At 38.3% G+C, this 20,313-nt stretch overlaps 1 protein-coding gene across 1 annotated transcript in view; it reads right to left on the bottom strand.

The window, feature by feature from the left end:
* The window catches only part of LOC104009975 (sodium channel protein type 2 subunit alpha), an 82,539-nt gene that overhangs the window by 36,387 nt on the left and 25,839 nt on the right, over positions 1-20,313 (bottom strand). Inside the window, exons 2-12 of the mRNA XM_087731667.1 lie at positions 17,768-18,091; positions 15,336-15,454; positions 14,929-15,018; positions 13,910-14,038; positions 13,371-13,462; positions 12,080-12,316; positions 8,413-8,476; positions 5,886-6,027; positions 4,820-5,026; positions 3,652-3,942; positions 2,629-3,009 (exon numbers count right to left, since the gene is read on the bottom strand). Coding sequence (XP_087587793.1) covers positions 2,629-3,009; positions 3,652-3,942; positions 4,820-5,026; positions 5,886-6,027; positions 8,413-8,476; positions 12,080-12,316; positions 13,371-13,462; positions 13,910-14,038; positions 14,929-15,018; positions 15,336-15,454; positions 17,768-18,040 — 2,025 coding nt within the window. The 5' untranslated portion in view covers positions 18,041-18,091. The remainder of the gene's footprint in view (positions 1-2,628; positions 3,010-3,651; positions 3,943-4,819; positions 5,027-5,885; positions 6,028-8,412; positions 8,477-12,079; positions 12,317-13,370; positions 13,463-13,909; positions 14,039-14,928; positions 15,019-15,335; positions 15,455-17,767; positions 18,092-20,313) is intronic.

Raw genomic sequence — 20,313 nt, 5'->3', positions numbered from 1 at the left:
GATTTTGATATTTGGTTCCCAGATTACCATTCCATTATAGTTAACTACTATTAACTCCACATTAGACAAGGAAATTTTGGAGGAGGCCATAGCCAAGGAAACAAACCAAGATCGTTGCAGCACTGGAATCAGCAAAATTCCCAGTTCCCAGTTCCATGCTTTCTCTACCAATATTTCACTTCTAAATGAGTTCAATCACAAGATACTTCTAAGAAGTGATTTAGGCTAGGAAGTTTTCTGCAATAACAATTATTCTTTAAAAGTAATTTTTATAGATCAGTCTTGATCTCTATACCAATTCAAAACTAATTTAAAGGATATCTTTTACATTGAATAGCTATCATCTCTGACTTATTTTGTGTTTCAGCTGAAGAAACAAAAGACCACCAACTTCATTGACCCAAAAATGAATACTTGTTTTAAAGTATTTTATTAAAAAAATTTGAAAGCTGTGTTATAGTTGTGTCATTGAACACACCTCAATTATCCCTGGAAATCTTCAAGGCCAGGCTGGATGGGGCTTTGAGCAACCTGGTCGAGTAGAAGGTTTCCCTGCCTGTGGCAGGGGGTTTGGAACCAGATGATCTCTAAGGTTCCTTCCAACCCAAACCATTCTATGATTCTATGATAAAGAAGTTTTGAATGTATTCTCTTTTGAATGTATTCTTTCATTCTCCTGGAGAAGCTGGCTGCTCATGGCTTGCATAAGCGCACTGTACGCTGGGTTAAAAACTGGCTGGACAGCCGAGCCCAGAGAGTGGTGGTGAATGGAGTCAAATCCAGTTGGCAGCCAGTCACAAGTGGTGTTCCCCAGGGCTCAGTACTGGGGCCGGTCCTGTTCAACATCTTCATTGATGATCTGGATGAGGGGATTGAGTGCACCCTCAGTAAGTTTGCAGATGACACCAAGTTGGGTGGAAGCGTTGATCTGCTGGAGGGTAGCAAGGCTCTACAGAGGGATCTGGACAGGCTGGATCGATGGGCCGAGGCCAGCTGTATGAGGTTCAACAAGGCCAAGTGCTGGGTTCTGCACTTGGGTCACAACAACCCCATGCAATGCTACAGGGTAGGGGAAGAGTGGCTGGAGAGCTGTCTGGCAGAAAAGGACCTGGGGGTGTTGGTCGACAGCCGGCTGAATACGAGCCAGCAGTGTGCCCAGGTGCCCAAAGCAGCCAACAGCATCCTGGCCTGTATCAGGAATAGTGTGGCCAGCAGGACCAGGGAGGTGACAGTGCCCCTGTACTCAGCACTGGTGAGGCCGCACCTCGAGCACTGTGTTCAGTTTTGGGCCCCTCCCTACAAGAAGGACATAGAGGTGCTGGAGCACCTCCAGAGAAGGGCAACGAAGCTGGTGAAGGGTCTAGAGCACAAGTCTTATGAGGAGCAGCTGAGGGAGCTGGGGTTGTTTAGCCTGGAGAAGAGGATGCTCAGGGGAGACTTTATTGCTCTCTACAACTACCTGAAAGGAGGTTGTAGCGAGGTGGGGGTTGGTCTCTTCTCCCAAGTAACAAGTGATGGAATGAGAGGAAATGGCCTCAAGCTGCACCAGGGGAAGTTTAGGTTGGATATTAGCAAAAGCTTCTTCACCGAAAGGGTAGTCAGGCACTGGAACAGGCTGCCCAGGGAAGTGGTTGAGTCTCCATCCTTGGAGGTATTTAAAAGATGGGTAGACATGGTGCTTGAGGACATGGTTTAGTGGTGGCCTTAGCAGTGATAGGTTAACGGTTGGACTCGATGATCTTAAGGCTCTTTTCCAACCTTAACGATTCTATGATTCTATGTATGAGCATGGGTAGATTTATTTTTCAGTAAATTAAATAAATGCATGACAACAAAAGTATAATAAACTGCTAGAAGATTATAACTGTAAGGAATCTGGCTGATGTACTTTCAGATGCTGTGACCTGTCTAAAAATTTTTGTTTCAAAAAAAGGTTTCTAGGAAAAAACATGCAACAGATCCCTCTGCTCCATTCCTAAAGCAGACTGAGGGAAAAGGGGAAACTGACCAGAGGGAGAAATGGATGAATTTGCATGTACCTTTTTTTTTTTTTTCTTTAATTATACTCTAATCCCTAGGCAGTGAGAAACTCAGATCATCTCTGAGACCCAGGAGAAAAAAAGCTTTCAGAGCTTCTAAAATATCAACATAATCTTAAAGGCTACGCTACATTTGCACAATACCAAATATATGGACGGGGGAAAAAAGTAGAACCAGCAGATTACTGATAGAGAATTAGGAAATACATGTAAAGGAAGGCTAAAACCATAAAGAAAGAAAAAAATCAAAATAACATAATAATATGCAGAATGTTTAGAAAGCTGAGCACCCTATTTTGGATTCTAAAACAGATTTAGCAATGGAACATTACTAATTTGATTCACTATGCAGGTGCATGCATATTCTTGCTCTGCGGGTATATAAAAATGTGCTACTTTGTTCTCTTTCACTTTCATGCTTCAGACTCTCACTTTTGAGTGAATCACCATAAACGCATTTCATTACAGTAAGATACGCAACAGCATTCACAACTTCTCAACGATTTTCAAAGCACTTCAATCCATTAAAACATTGTCTGGTGCAATAAAGAAAGGTCACGAAACCTGGAGTAATTTAAAACTTCCTTACATTGTCATCAGTTGTCGGTTTATCTATTATCACTTCTGGCAGAAGCTGTCCAGTAGGCGACAATAGACTTGGTGGTCCATCCACTAAGGAAACCACTCCATTGCAATCTACAGCACTGTGCATCTTCCCATTCACTGGAAACAACATCAGCTTTCTTGATGATCTACTGGCCTGACTAATATTACTACTGCGCCGTTCACTGTGTCTGCGTGGCAAAAAGAGAGAACCTCTTCTGCTCCCGTTATCCTCAAACGTGCTGTGCTCATCATCAGCAAAGTCATTTTCAGATCCTCTCTCTCTTCCGTATTCTCTAAAACTGAAAAGACTTGTTCTGCTACTACGTCTCGGAGAAAACAGGGAGCCACGAACACTCAATAAAGACTGCAAAGGAAACAAACAAAATGACCAGCTGAAGATTATAAATATACAAAATGCATGTCTATGTATTAAAAAAATAATAATTTGTATTCCCCAGGAATCTGGCAATGTTATTTTTAACACAGTGCCTTAGGCAGATTTCAGGCACATGCACTAGAGATGACAGTCATTTCAATGGGTAAATTTACAGTATACCTAAAACAATTATTGGAGAAAAAAAATGAACATAGTAGTTTCCATCTCTGTATTAAAGAGAAAAATCAAGACTTCTGGAAATTCTAATGATCTACATAGATCATGCATTATGTTAAAAGATATCAAATACTCTTAGTCTTCTACATTGATACATTATACTCAAGTTTTCCTTTTATGAATTAAAAAGGGATTTCTATTTCACATTAACTAGGCAAATGCAATGCTGCTGTGCATATTAAGACCCACCAGATCCTAAACAGTAAAATGAGAGAGATCAAAACACTTGTTTAGGTACACTCTAGAAACTAATATCAACAGTAAGTCGGTATTTAAAATAACACACCATTATTTTTCCTTGGTTGTATTATTTTGCAAAGTTGCAGTAAAGTTTGTTGGATATTATAGTTATCTCACAAACCCCAAAAATGACAACTGCACTATTCGCAGTACCTGGTGGGGTGATGTGAATGGCTTCCCATAAGCAAGTCTGTTCCCTTCGAAAGAAAAACGGAAACCTTTCCTTCTGATACTGCCATCTGATTCAGATTTTGGAAGATTTTCATCCTTCATGCCATCCTCTTCTCCAGAGAGCTCCTTCTGCCTTCTTTTCTTCCTTCTATTTCTCCTTTCTTTGGCACTTTTTGAGCTAAGCTTGGACGCTTCTGAAGAACTATCTGAGGGTCCACCAATCCCACTTTCACCACTGTACTCGGTCATCTCTGCTGCAGCTGCTGCTATTGCCTGCCACAGCAATTATTTAATGTGAGGCTTTACAAATCACACCATTTTTTAAAGAAAGCTATAGACCTTGTTCCTAAGATTTATATCAAATTACTTCTAGATGTGTGACAAAAGCCTAGATAGATTTGTGCAAAATTTCAAATGGAATTCTTTAATATGAGTTAAAATAAAAGGGCAGTTATGGAAGTTGCTGTTCGAACAGGGTTCTACTTTGCATCTATATCATGGAGTCAGCCCACACTGTGTACGGCGTTGTGCCAATTGTGCTAATTGTTCATCAGAAAACACTTGAAAATTAATGAATTTATTAATTAGAGTGAATGCAATTGCAAACAAAAGAGCTAAACATAGTCATGCTTCAGTTTGTATTAATTTAGTAAACTAATTTTAACTGTTATTGTAAGTAACAGCTTCCTTAACCCGCTCTTCGGAATAAACTTTGGGGTTCTACTTCCAGTTTTTGATTCACTGGTGATAACACAAGTAGCAAAAATTAGTCAGAAATTTATGGATAAAAATATTTTAAACTCTGATCAACGCTTGACAAGTATTTCACAAGTATTGCAATTATTTATAAGCTGAGAATTTGGAACATCATCATGATTACTAGATACTACCCCTAGATAAGAAATATTTATTTTAAAATTATGATTCTGATTTGGGGAGTACTTTTTGTTCTTAGTCCAGAAATCATTAATGCTTTAGACATTATACATTTAAAGCAATCAAAAGCCATAGAGAAAGCAGTCTAAAGTATTGTGAGGTACGTAACAGAATGGTGCTTTTTTTTTAATATGTTAATTTAATTATTGGTTTTGGTTTGAATGAATAGCATGCAAAGGAATATACTAAAGCTCAAACTCTTGTTACAAAATACCTGAGCTTCTTCCTGCTGCTTCCTCAACTGATCAAGCATCTGCTGCAAGTCTGCCTCCCTCTGTTCAGCTTCAACCATAGTTGCTTGATTTTGTTCTTCATAGGCCATGGCAACCACAGCCAAAATCAGGTTAATCAAATAGAAGGAACCCAGAAAAATGACCAGAACAAAAAATATCATGTATGTTTTGCCAACAGCTCGTAGCGTCTATAGGAGAAGAAGAGAAATGATCCATCTGGTGAAGACATGCATCAGTTCTGCAGTTCACAAGCATTTACTGAATTTGAAAAGTGCAAAACTATTACTGAGTTGTTCTTCCTTCTGTAATAAGATCATACAAGCTTTCTGAATTACAAAGTAATCAAAATAAAGGGAGCATTCATGTATGTGAAAAACATGTTTAAGGATCATGCTGCTTTGAGACAAATCTCTTTTAACACCTAATAATCTTGACAAGTATGTGGGATCAGAGTAGTTAATGTAAATCACACATCACAGGCTGGATGCTTAGTATGCTTATCGTGTACTAGCATGCCTTCCCCTTGAAATAACCAAAAGAATTAAAGATTGCACAATTGATTAAATAACTGAAAGATAATATTTGTTATAATTAACAGATTTTCACACACCATATAATGAAAAGCTATGGTAAGAAAAGTAATTTATATCAAGACATGCATTCTTAGTTATCAAAAACAGGATTCAAAGTACAGAAATTAAGATTCAGATTTTGCTGTCACAGGGTATTTTATACAATTATATACAATTTAAACTCACTATTAAAATTTTTGAAAATAAGATCTTATCATGAGGCACAAAATGAAACATACACTATAAAAATTAAATAAAAGATCAAAAAAACCTCAGATGCCTCTTCAGAAATCATGTGAAATTCTGCAGCAAGTGCCCACGTCTAATTCTGCAACTGAATTTGCTGTCTTTCATAAATACTGTTCATTTTCAATTGCTAACAATAGCAATGGCATGTAATATAAATATGAATGGTCTTTCCATGTTTGATTTGGGGCCAGTAAGACATTAACCACAATTTTTACTATACACTCACCAGCTGATAAAGATTTTCCCAGTAGTCCTGTGTCATCAGTCGAAATAGTGACAAGAAAGCCCAACTGAATGTGTCAAAGCTAGTATATCCATAGTTAGGGTTTCTACCAGCTTTCACACAGATAAAGTCTTCTGGACATTTACTAGAAGGAAAAAAAGGAAGAAAAAAAAAGTAAAGCAATGCATACAAAAAAATCATATAACATTAAAATTGTTTTTAAATTATTGTACCTTGAGCTTCTAATGAAAGTTCATTAGGTCTAATCCGTGAAGGGGGCTGCTATTTGTAGCTTACAACATTTTAAAAATTAGTGAGGAAAAGAGTGTTCTTCAAAAAGAGCCAGAAAAGAGCAAATAAGTAAACAAAAATCTTTCTTCCTACCATCTTTCACCATTATACACAAAATAAAACTTATTCCCAAGTTTGTTATTACCTCTGCAGATACCTCTTCAATGGAAACAATGTATTTACACAGAGATTCCATAAGGTGAATACTTCCATGCAAAAAAAAAAAAGCAAGTCAGTATACATATTTCATGCTGAATTTTGTCTGTCAGCAGGGCTGGCATACCAGACTTCTTGGTTTCTTCAGGTTTGTGAATTAGTCAAGTCAAATCAACAAATTCTACCAATTCCTCAACAGCAAATAACCATCATAGTGATACTTTTATCTCCTGAAACTGTGCATTTCAGTTTTGATGGTAAGTGATCCAATCTTAATATCAACTGCAGGCACACTGTTTCAGTTATGATTCCATTATTGAAGGGTAGAAGAGGTTCCTGACTCCAAAACCTCCACAGAAAGCCACTATAAAGATTTCTTTTCATATATGTGCGTGTATATTAGATGCATACTTACACACACACATAGAATTATCTCATAGTTACTTACATATATACACAAAATGCTTCCAAAAAAAGATTTAAGTATACCTGTTTAAAAGACATAACCAACCAAAACCAAGGGATGGACTAATATATCATTAGAATACAGAATTATGTGCTTTTGTTACAAAGAACTGTCACAATGTGGTGGGTTGACCCTGGCTGGATGCCAAGTGCCCACCAAAGCCGCTCTATCACTCCCTTCCTCAGTTGGATAGGGGAGAGAAAATGTAATGAAAGGCTCGTGGGTTGAGATAAGGACAGGGAGAGATCATTGATCAGTTAACATCACGGGCAAAACAAACTCAATGAAATTAGTTTATTACCAATCCAATCACAGTAGGGTAATGAGAAAATAAAAACTAAATCTTAAAACACTTTCCCCCCACCCCTCCCTTTTTCCCGGGCTTAACTTTCCTCCCGATTTCTCTACCTCCTCCCCCACAGTGGCGCAGGAGGACAGGGAATGGGGGTTGCAGTCAGTTCACCACACATTGTCTCTGCCACTCCTTCCTCCTCAGGGGGAGGACTCCTCACACTCTTCCCCTGCTCCAGAATGGGGTCTCTCCCATGGGAGACAGTCCTCCACAAACTTCTCCAATGTCAGTCCTTCCCACAGGCTGCAGTTCTCCACAAACTGCTCCAGCATGGGTCCCTTCCATAGGGTACAATCCTTCAGGAAGAGACTGCTCTGGCATGGGTCCCCCGCGGGGTCACAGGTCCTGCCAGCAAACCTGCTCCAGTGTGGGCTCCTCTCCCCACTGGTCCACAGGTCCTGCCAGGATCCTGCTCCAGCACAGGCTTCCCACGGGGTCACAGCCTCCTTCAGGCATCCACCTGCTCCACCGTTACCCTCCATGGGCTGCAGGGGGACAACGTGCCTCACCATGGTGTTCACCATGGGCTGCAGGGGAATCTCTGCTCTGGCACCTGGAGCACCTCCTGCCCCTCCTTCTTCACTGACCTTGGCGTCTGCAGAGTTTTCTCTCACATATTCTCACTCCTCTCTCCGGCTGCAGATGCACAGATTGTTTGGTTGTTTTTTTATTCCTTCTTAAATATGTTATTACAGAGGCGTTACAACCATTGCTGATTGGCTCAGCCTTGGCCAGCGGCAGGTCCATCTTGGAGCCGGCTGGCAATGGCTCTGTCAGACATAGGGGAAGCTTCTAGCAGCTTCTCACAGAAGCTGCCCCTCTAGCCCCCCTGCTACCAAAACCTTGCCACACAAACCCAAGACACACAAAGAGAGAGCAAGACAGTGCCATGCATGCAGTCCACAGACAGAAGAATCCTGAAGATGTCTTCCCAAAAGTTGGTCATAAGTCCCAGTGCCCCATGCCTATTTTAGAGACGAGAAATGGCATGAAACCCATGATAAAGTATGTTCTGAAGTCATTGATAATGCAATATCTACCTGCTGAAATGGAATTTTCTAGTTATGTAAGAGTTTTTAAAAGAAAGTTACAGTGAAGTATTTTCTCACTTAACATTTTTACTCATTCAAGTGCTTACTTACTATGAACCATAACCACATATTATTGACTGTGAAGTTAGGTAGCTAAATTAGCTTTTTAAGTTTAGAGTGATATTTTTTACATTTGGTTTAGACAGGTAGTATGTAATTTTCAGTGTACCTTACCCTGCATCTGAGCTATTGCCACAAAGCAGATAATCCTTTCTTCCTTCTATGCGGTAGAAATGACCTAAAGAAAAAATAGGAAGTGACATGATTATAAATGGAAGGAGTATTTTTTTTTTGTGTGAGGATGAACCTATGTTCAAGTTATCATGGTTTGAATGTTCATAATCTCCCATTCATGTTTTCCCAATAATGGGTTCAAATACTGGCACATCCATACTGGTAAGTACAGTTGCAAAATTATAGAATGAAATAAAAACACGATGTAAAAATAAAATCCTAGAACAATGATTAGAACAACATAAACTGCATATTCTCTTCTTGAGTCATAGCAAGCACCAAATATCCTTCCAAAATCTGATGTTCAATAAATGACAGAAAGAAAACACAAAGCTTAAAACTCCTTCACTTATTCAGTAGGTAGATTGTAATCAGACAATTAAAGCCTATCTTATTTAACATGGAACTATTTACAATGGCTGGCTAACAGTTTTGAAGTCAGAGCAACATTAACTAGCATATCCTGTGACTGAAAATATGAAGGTAGCACTTAAAAGGAAGATGGATGTTCCAGTGACAATGTTATAACAGCTGCTGTACTCTAAACAACTTTACAGAGTTTTTCTTTTCATTATAAGGTGGTAGCCTTCAGAAAAAAAGGAAGATATTTTGTTATTAATGATTAACAACTGTGCTGTCCTTAAAAAAAAAAGAAGAAAAAAAAGAATACAGATAGAAAGATGATAACAAATTGGGGAAGAAGTTGATATGAGTGAGGGCAGACCCCATTCAGAGGGACCTAGGCAGGCTGGAGGAATGGGCTGACAGGAGACACAGAAAATTCGGCAAAGACAAATGCAGAGTTGTGTACCTGGGAAGGAAGATCCCCAGCAATGATACGGGCTGGGAGCTGACTGGCTGGGGAGCAGCTCTGCAGAAAAGGCACTGGGGGCCTTGGCAGACAGGCAGCAAGATGAAGGTGAGCCAGCAGTGTGCCCTGGCAGCCACGACGGGCAACGGCCGCCTGGGCTGTATGAACAGAAGCACAGCTAGCAGGGCGAGGCAAGTGACTATTCTCCTCAGCTCAGCGCTCATTAGAGTGTACCTACAATATTGTGTCCAGGCTTGGCCCCCCCAGTGCAAGAAAGACATTGATAAAGTGGAGCAAGTTCAGCAGAGGGTCACCAAGGTCATGAGGAGGCTGGAACATTCACCCTGTGAGGAGAGGCTGGGGGACCTGACGCTGTTCAGCCTGGAGAAGTGTATGTAGGCTGTGAGGGGAGCTGGTAGAAAGCATCCAGCAACTACAAGGAGGTTATCAAGGGGACAGAGCCAGGTTCTTCTCACTGGTGGGTGGCAGGAGAATGACAGACAAGGGGCATAATTTGAAACAAGAGAGGTTCCGACTGGTTATCAGAAGAAACTTTTCACCATGAGGATAGTCAGGCACTGAGATCTGGAAAAGAGAGAGAGATCTGGAAAAAAACCTTATCCCAACTAAACTAATCTTCTGCCATCCACAATTAATATCCTCAATGTACCATTCAAGCTGACTTGGTTTTCACAGGGTAAAACACTATTGTAGTATTTAAATAGTGAGAAACAGGTCACAGGATGAAGAATATACGAAGACAGGAGGATTCTAAACCAAACACTTAAATCAAATATAGCGATGCCAAAATCCTACCATTCAAGAACAGTACTTACACAATATTAGAAAAATTATAACCTTATTACTTCCATAGTATCTTTAGTGCTGGCCAAAACTCTAAATGTTCAGATACTGATCTAAATGCCAGGTGCCAACACTTTGACATGTGGATCCAAGACCTGTGCATATCTTTTCAAAAAGTGAATCTGGCCTTGTTCCTTAATAAATGAAAATGCACACATGTTAAGAAAAGCCACTAGAGGGTATCACACTCAGTCACAGCTGACCAGCATATGATAGGCTGAAAGAAATATTAGGAGGATCCACAACTGAGCCCAGTGAAATTATAATGCAACTGACACATACGAATGATTAAGAACAGGTTATATGAGAAAGGAGGAATACAAACACAACTAGATGGAACTGCCTTGCCTGCATCAGCACTCTGTAGAGACTCCCAGCAAAGTCAACAGTTGGACCATAGGAAGCAACTGACATTCTGGAAGATTTTAGTTCTGTCTTTTAGTTTTAGATTGCTACTTAGTGGGAAATGGAAATAGAGAATCTGTATACTGTACTTGAAAAGAGAATTCACAAGTGTTTTACAGCATATAAGCTATCAGCCAAAACTGCCCACAAAGCTGATTAATAGCACTATCACCACACCATTTTCACATCCCTTCTTAGGCAAATAGCTAAATGATAGATTGGACAGAAAATGTAAATAAAGTCACAGAATTTCCAGAACTTTAACAATTCAGAACTATAGAAAGAAAATCTGAAAATACAGGAAAGAGCAGAGAACTTTAATGTCCATTTTTACATAAGTAAGGAAATATGACTCATCAAAACTCAGCCTATAACAACTGTATTTCCTTTTACTTTTGGGTCAGTGAGGAGGAAAGCTAGCATCCATTATTGTACCAATTTCTTTTTACTTAAATACACTACTTTTAATATTAATTACCGAGCAATATCCTGTAAATCCATTTCCAGCACAAACACAAACATAAATATGAATCAAATTTTTGGCAATTAAAAGTTGTTATACTACATCTCATGGTTCACAGTGTATTACAACTTTACTGGTGCTATCACTTAAAATGACACAAATAAAAAAAATAATCTGTGTGTTTCTGAACGAGCCTGAATGTTACCACTTCAGTCTACAGAGATTAAGACTGTTGGAAAAATATCTAGACAAAGATGTCTGTCAGCCCCCTTAGTAACAATAGGTCCTACAGACTAATACCATCTCCTTCCCCACCAGAATCTCTATTTGCCTAGTGAGTTCTTTATTTCACAGAGCGCAACTGGTTTCTTACCTCTACCTAATAATAAAAGTACATCTTCATCAGGAAATCTCTGATATTTATCTAGTGTTTCTCTGTCTTATTTATAACCTAAAGATACAAGGGAAGGCTAAGAGAACTGGTTTTGTTCAGCCTTGAGAACGCTAAGGGCGGGGCAGGGGAGGGGTGGGGGGGCAGAATGAAAGACTGTAATGGAGATGGAGCTTGACTCTTCTCAGAGGTGCACACTGGAAGGGTAAGAGGCAACTAGCAAAAGTCTGAGCATGGGAAATTCTGAATTGATATTGATATTAAAAAAGTTACTGTGAGATTGGTCAAACACTGGAACAGGCTGCCCAAAGAGGCTGTGGTGTCTTAGCCCTTGGAGATACTAAAAACTTGACTGGACATGGAACTGAGCAGTCTGCTCTAACTGGACCTGCAGCTGAGCAGCAGTTGGTCTGGACCACTGTGGAGATCCTGTCCAACCTGCATGATTCTGTGATTCTAAAACCAGCCTAACCCTATACATACGTTTCTAAGTGCAGCTAACGGAAAGAACAATCATGTCAGCGTGAGTTTGGGATGCAGTACATAAAAATCCCTACTCTTTGTCATCCTATTTAATTGATTTTTATCTTTAGCCTGTAGTATGAAACAGTAACCTTGCATGCAGGTGCGTTTATACACAAAAATTTTAGCAAGTTACAACAGCATTTCTTACTTTCATTCTCAATGTACGCCGTCCAATCAAACACTGTACCATTGAAGTACGGCGCTATGTATTCTTCAAAAGATGTTGAATTTTCTGATGGCCAGAACAAGCATTTATTCTTCAAATTGCCCATGAACAGCTGCAGTCCTATTAGTGCAAATACACTCAGGCAAAATACAGTCAAAATCATTACATCCGAGAGCTTCTTCACAGACTGAATTAAGGCTCCAACAATAGTCTTCAAGCCTGCAAACAAAGGCAGATTTTTATTATAATATCAAATATTTACCTAAGCTAAAATGCAATGTGAACTACTCCAACACACTATTAAATATCATGCACAGCTTCACAAAAATAGTCTTAAAATATTTTCCAAAGGAAAAAGGCACCAATAACTCTCATCGTTCCTGACAAATCAATTTGAAATATGAATGGGAATGAATGGTACACATTCCAAAGCACCCGCTCTTCAAATGAAGAAGTAACTTTTTATTCATGCTCTCTATACATGTAAATTACATGTAAAGAAAATTGTTATTTTTCTTTTTGATGCCTCTTGCTCCAAACCTTTGCCAGTGTTCTATTCCAATACACAATATATTGGTTCTATAACAGCAAACAAAACCAGAACACAATTGCATTGTAGTAGAAATTTTAATGATTGCATTCTATTGCATCCTATTCAACTGGAGGTGGGGTTTGGTGAAGACAGGCATCTTAAGGTAATAAATACAACATGCAATTCCCATGCTACTCTTCATTATCTTATTCCTTTGTCAGAGATTCAAATTTTACAACAGACTGAAATTTTCAAACCCAAACGTCTTTGATAAATAGTAACATTCACATTAGTAAGAGAAAAATGAAAAGAATTAATTTTGATCCTTAATGTGGGAGAGAAAGTTTGACATCATGAAATGGAAATATACACAGGCTATGCAATTCAATTTCTCATGCAAGAATGTATTAAACACTGAGGCTGAGTATTTTAGAGAATTAGAAAAGGGAATCAAATTGAAGTTAAGACTAAAACCTGGATGCTTCTGTTAAAAATATGAGTTCAGCTTCTGTGGAATTTCAGTCAGCCTCAGCGTTTAACCTAGCTCTCACCTGGAATGACTGATATTGTTTTCAAAGCTCGGAGAACTCTGAATGTTCTCAACGCTGAGACATTGCCCAGGTCCACAAACTCTGTCACATATCTGTAGTGAGGGATTCCACACACAAACACAATGACAGCACACACAAAATTAAACAGAGGTGATGTAGAGGGCTGCCATTTTACACAGTTACTTCTTACCTGGGATTACAGAAATAGTTTTCAAAGCTCTCAATACTCTGAAAGTTCGAAGAGCTGAAACATTGCCTAGGTTTACAAATTCTGTTATATACCTGTAGGATTAAATCACAGTTATTCAGAATTAAGGTAGAGTGTATACTACTTACCTGGACGTGTAAGCCAGACTATTTTTTTTTGGAAGGGGCAACTTTAAATGAAAGACTTGCATTCAGAATTTCCTGTTTCAATTAAGTTTTCCTAAGAAACACACCCTTACATATTTCCATTGAATGCAAATTAAAAATGAAATGGATTTCCCTAATCTTATTGTTTAAATACTATTTAAAATTGATTGTTCAGTGGTAACTTCTCTTTTGTACTGTGGGATAGTCCATTAATTGTGCTGTGTGCTACATTAGTGTAAAATATTAAAATGGAAAAAGCTGAAACACAATTCAACTACCATTCATTTTAAATGAGCTAAGGTAACCCAAACAAATTATTACAAGTTCAAAAAAAGTTCTAAGTGATATTTTACTTAAAAAAAATTATATACTTACGCAAAGGAAATGACAACAAAATCAAGCCAGTTCCAGGGGTCACGAAGGCAAGTAAAATCATTTATACAAAAGCCTCTTGCAAGGATTTTTACCAGAAATTCAAAAGTATAAATTCCTGTGAAAGTGTACCTATGAAAAAACATTCAAGCAAAAGTTAAAGATTGTTGTTCAGTGACACAACACCACAGGCATAAAGGAAAATCACTCAAAAACAGTGGTTAGCACATGCACTGTAATAGCAGTTCCAAACTCACATAAACTATGACTGTTTTCCCACCATTCTTCTGCAAGAGAATTGGATTTATTTATTTATTTATCTGAAACATGTTTTTGCAGTTTCTGGCATGTAAGATTTTGAAATTTCAGCACAAAAAATAATAATATTCATGACTAACATGAAGAAAATACTTTTGCTCAAATAAAAATTTCAGCATGGTTGCCATGTCAGAAATAAAATCCATGGCTAAGTGAAACCTAGTGTTTACTAAAGATACTTGATGGCTGACCAGGTAGACTTGAGAATGTCAAACAATAATCCTCAGCAGAGGTACTTTCTTTAATGTGTGTCCCATTTTTATATTTTGTTACACAAAATAAAGGTGCTTCATAGGAGCTACAGAAAGCATCTTCCACGCTGAAAAGCAGTAGTTTCAGGTTGGATGCTATTTCCTTCTTTTTTTTTTTTCCTTTTTTTTTTTTTCTTTTTTTTTTTCTTTTTTAATAAAAATGCTAAAGGAACAGCTTAAGAGGGAGAATGCATAAAAACATTACTTGTACAAACATTCTGAACAAGAGTATCAATCAGAGTTTTGGTCCAAGTAAAAAGTTAACATTATCGCAGCTTCTTTCCTTCCTAGAGCTTGCAGGTCTATGCTTCTTTGAGTTGCAGCTAGGATCAAACTCCAGGCTCAAAAAAGAATACTGGTATTACAGACAAGGGTAAGTAAAACTACATGGTCTAATATACCTTTTCATTTTTAAACCACTTAAAAATTATTAGCTAATTTAAGTATACTTACTCTACATTCTTTGTCCACTCTGGAAGGTTACTCCATGTCATAAATACACAGTTTGTCAAAATAGTGAGCATAATGAGCATGCTGAACAATGTAGTTGTAGTTAAGGAACATACTCTTTTTTAATGCTGAATTTGCATCACACAAAACATGAGGAATTGACCTGGCTATAGAATAGTGACAACATATATGATACAAATCAGTTTACTGTCACTAGCGATGTCATAAATAATGCAAAGATGTTTCACAATAATGATGGCTATACCACTAATTCTGTAATCTAGGTATACATACTGTGCATCTCTTCCTCTGAATTTCATCAGAAGGTTAGTGACAAATCTTAGCTCTGATTCATTTCGAGAGAAAGAATTAAGTGCAGGAACACATAACGAACGACTTGAAAAGGATATGAATGAACCAAAATCTTAATTGCTATTCTTCTAATAATATTGAAAGGAGATAACAGGTACAAGGCAGGTGTGGCACTGAACCTGAAGATTGTCTTCCCTTTATTCAACACTATAAATGTCTTTAAAAAAAACAAAAGGGGGCAGGATAGGAAATAGGAAATTAAGGATACATGTTAGAAACTTTGCCATAAATAGAGCCTGCACTTACACAGGTGTAAGCAGCCAAATTTATTTTCAGTAGAATTACACAAGCAAATATCAGATTCTAAATTTTCACGAGCAATGAAAACTAAGCAACATACATTTTTTGTCTCTGTTCATTTAAACAAAATCTGTATTTCAGCATTTTCCAGGATTATGTAATTACCTTAAAAATATAATTAAAAATTTTTCATTTTTAACATTAAAAATTAATCCAGCTATATTACTTGCACTTCAGATCAAAGCTGGCAATGCAAAACAAAGCACCTAGTTAACCATTTTTGTACACTTATGAGCAACTATTTAACCATTTCAGCACTTTGAAACTGCTTCTGAGGTGAGACATCCTTGGCTTTTAAAGGCTTTACTGTCTTTATTGCCTGTGCAGTTATCACTAGTACCATTTATGCAACCGTTTTTGATTTTGACCAGGACACACAATGAAAATGTCATCTAGTGAACGCTTAATTCAATCTACATCTTATTATTATTGTCCCAAAAGGCTAATATCCGGAAATATGCAGGTTTTAGCATTGAATCTTTCTGTAATATTTCTGTTTTCTAATGATACGCTCTTGTAAAAGAAATCAATGATTTGACAGTAGCATTCATGAAGTTGAAACAATAAAAACTAAAAAAACTACATCTGATTATTGGTTTTCAACATTCTGTACTAGAAAAAAACACTGCTTTAACTTAGTTGCTTCTTACAGAGATAATATAGCTCTTTAGGCACTTATTTACAAGCAAAATACTAATCTGTTGGTTATCCAGTACTTCAGTTCAAGAACCTGTTATATGTTTTTAATTCAACAAGTATTTTATTGATTTACACAATAAAATAACCCCTCACTGCCTTTTTAATGCAAGCTCAATTTTGCTTTCATTCTGAACATCATTCCACTTCTCATGCCTATATAAAACCATCTCTTCTTAATCTGTACTTGCCAAAGTCATCGCCCTTGCTCTTTTCTCCTTTTGTTATCTATAAAAGAAATTGAGTTGCATTACAGTACATATACATATAAATTTAGATTTTGTCTTCAGGTCTATATTGGGCCTATTACACAGACCCAATATTGAAACCCAAAGTACACAGTTTTAGTCTTTACACTCAGTCCCATGTAAGTCAACGTGGGGCTACTCACATGAATATTATTTTTATACTGCTTTGCTGAACTGCTACTGAGCCACAAATCCTCTTTTACATTAAACAAAAACACAGCATTAATATAAAATTTCTTGGAAAACGTTGTATCCACACAGATGTAAAGTGATTCTAAGAGGAATGACGCAGAGACTTTCAAGAACTTCCTTGCTCTGTAACATACTATTATTGAGGGCATATGACTTCGAATTGTCCTACCAGTGTACTGTCTTCATGTTCCTCACAGGGCAGTGTGGGGAGGGATTACTCACTGGGGAACTGGAATTGATGATTAAAATCATCAGGATAAAATCATCATTAATAACAATGATTAATATCATCAGGAAAAACGTAACTGGCCAGAAAAATCAAATCCTCCCCTTATGACTCAGAACAGTTGCAGTGGTCCTGAAGCAAACTCTAGCATAATGAAGTCATATCTGTGACACAAGCTGTTACCAATCCACAGAGATCACATTACATGAAGCTGGCAATATGTGATAATAATAATAATTTTGTTTTTACTTATGTCCCTCCCTAGTCAAATAGAGTTTAACATTTAACTTTTTGTAAAAAGAATATTTCTATGAGATTTCAAGGAATGTTTGACAGTCAATTGTTTTGGCAGATGACTGAACAAGTACTTTGTCCAAAGACTACCCTGCTGAACTAGATCCCAGGTACTGTCTATATCTCCTAGAAACCCCAGGAACAGAGTAGCCAGACAGAGCGGAAGTTTTCAAATGCTTCAGCATTCAATCAGATTTGAAGAGATTAAAGGATATCTAATGCAAAATCCACTAACTCAAAATATCACCATAAGGAAATCTTAGACATTAAAAGAACAGCTCTTTTTTTTAAAAAAAAAAAAAAACACCAACAAAAAAACACCAATAAAAAACCCCCTGCAACTTAAACGAAAGAGTTACAGTCATATTTATAGTGTGTTCAAAATAGTTAACATGATATCACATACTGCATAATACTTTCAACCAGGGCTTCTGACTACATTCACACCAGAGCATTTATCACTTTACAGTTCAACAGGAGTGTTCTAATTACACTCTTAATATAAAACACTTACTTTTTTATTGATATAATATGGATCCAGGTCCTCCAGGGGCTCAGACACCATTCCTGGAGGAATATCACCATAAATAAATGGCAGCGTCTTTCCTGCCTCCAAGTCATTACTTGGCTTTGGGTGATTTTCTTCATGACCACCATCATCTTTATGGTCGTCTTTGCCACATTGAGATGCTTCATCAGCAATACGTTTTTCAATAGCTGCAAGAGATTCTTTGGTGAAATAGAAGAAGCTGTCAGGTCCTGGTGGTACCAGCATTGCCTGTGCCATCTTTTCATTCTGCAAACTTTAAATGCTTTTAGGCTCTTGTGCAAGAAGATCCTAGAACATGAGAAAAAAAGAAACAGAAAATAGAGGGCAACAGCAACAAAAATTCCCACATGAAAGCTTTTGGTATAGTTGTCATCTGCCTCTTTTCTAATTCTAAAGCACTGCAGCAAGAAGTATTTGAATTAATTGTCAGATACTTAATAGAAAATTAGCTACCTTAGCTTTCCTAAAGTAACGACATGGCAAACAGATACAAGTTATGAGGTAAAGAAAAAAATGAAAGAGGGAAGAAAAAAAAAGATCAAATTTGCAAATAGTTTGTCAACTCAGGTTAATACAAACCAACAAGAAAAAAGGAAAAACATTCTCGCTTTCCCTAGCCTAAACATTAAGTTAAAACACACCTTACTGTGAAAAAGTAAGAAGCGTGTTAACACAGCTATGTACTGCAGTCAATGGTTACAAGTTCTAACATAGGGATTTATACATCAAGTTGACACAGTACCTTAAAAAAAAAACCTTGCAACTTATATTACAAAAGTAGAAAGAAAAAAACATGCTCTTGCTATTACTCTTAATTTCTGATGGCAACGCTACTCCACCTGGTGGCTTATACTATGCTTGCTAAACTAATGTTTATATTATACTATTAAACAGGTACTACATAAACACATTCTATATTTAAAGTCATTTGCACAAGTAGAAAGCAATTGGGCTGAAGTTTAGTCTTTCCCTTTTTGGCTTTCCTGACTTGCATCTTCCTGATTTTTAATTGTACCTTTGGTGCTGCTATGCTCCATAATTAAGAAAGTCAGGATGGATGAAGGGTTTTAGATTTATAGAAAAAACATGGCATACTCTCCCCAAAGTTACAGTACTCTCTCTGAGGCCAGATATATTTTCAAAAGACCTAAAAATAATAAATTGATTAAATTACAACAAACAATAAGTTTTCAATCGATCACTTCGTTCTAGGTTTCTATTTTCTACAGTGAGAGTGCAGTTAACACCATGGGCACAGTATCTTCAGAATAAACCAATGTTACGAACAGAGACAAAATGGCATCCAGTCCTGCTTGCTGACATCAGTAAGTGTTGGAGCCTTTGTCAACACAACATTGTGGTGGGTTGATCTTGGCTGGCTACCAGACTCCCAGCCAGCTGCTCTCTCACTCCTATACCTCAAAAGGAAGCGGGGCCAGGGAGAATAAAGTGAAAAGGCACATGCATCAAGATAAAGACAGGGAGATCACTTACCAATTATTGTCATGGGCAAAACAGAATCAACTTGGGGAAAAATAATTTTTTGCCAATTAAAAATACATTTGGCTGGTGAGAAACAAAGACAAAACCTAAAAGAACTTCCCCTCCCTTCCCCCTTTTTTCCAGGCTCAACTTCACCCCTTCATTCTCAACTCCTATACCTCCTCCCTCTCCCAATGGCACAGGGAGGATGGAGAATGGGGGGCTGGGGTCAGATCACTGCTGTTCTTCTCTGCTACTCCTTTCTCCTCACATTTTTCTCCTGCTCCAGCGTAGGTCCTTCCCACAGGCTGCAGGGCTTCAGGATATGCCTGCTCCAACACGGGCTTTCCATGTGCCACAGTTCCTTCAAGGAATATCCAACTGCTCCAGCGTAGGCTGCAGTGTGGATAACCTCCTGCATGCTCCTCCATGGGCTGCAGGGAAATACCTGCTTCACCATAGCCTGTCCCACAGGCCTCCGGGGAATCTCTGCTCCAGCGCCTGGAGCCCCTCCTCCCCCTCCTTCTTCACTGACCTTGGTGTTCGCAGGGCTGTTTCTCACACTTTTTTCCTCACACTGATATGTGGCGTTTTGCCCTTTTTTGGATGCGTTTTCCCACAGGTGCCACCATCTTGGCTGAGGGGCTCAGTGGTACCCTGCAGTGGGTCCGCTGGAGCCAGCTATGCCAGGCACTGGGCAGCCCCAGCCTCTCCTCACAGAGGCTGCCCCTGCAGCCCCCCCCACCAAAACGGCTGGTGCCACAGACATCCAATACAGAAATATTGTGAATGCTGTTCAGGGTGCTGTGAGGCCTAATTCCCAAGAGGAAAAAAATCTGAAGCAGATTTAGACAAGTTGCTCCATCTGCTATAGACTTCTACCACCAAAAATGTCAAGACTGATCCTGTTCTACCCAGGAGGCAAGAGTTGGCTAAAGACATAACGTTTTTCTGATCACAGTGTGAGCTCAATAGTAGGGGTGTGCTGGGAAGGAAAAAAATGGATGACATTTTTTCACTAAGTAGAA

Source organism: Nipponia nippon, unplaced genomic scaffold (genome assembly GCF_047370975.1).
Source record: "Nipponia nippon isolate SJK-2023a ecotype South Korea unplaced genomic scaffold, ASM4737097v1 scaffold_5, whole genome shotgun sequence".
Taxonomy (NCBI): domain Eukaryota; kingdom Metazoa; phylum Chordata; class Aves; order Pelecaniformes; family Threskiornithidae; genus Nipponia; species Nipponia nippon.
The sequence above is the reverse complement of the archived record's forward strand: the minus strand, read 5'-3'. Positions and strand labels throughout refer to the sequence as shown.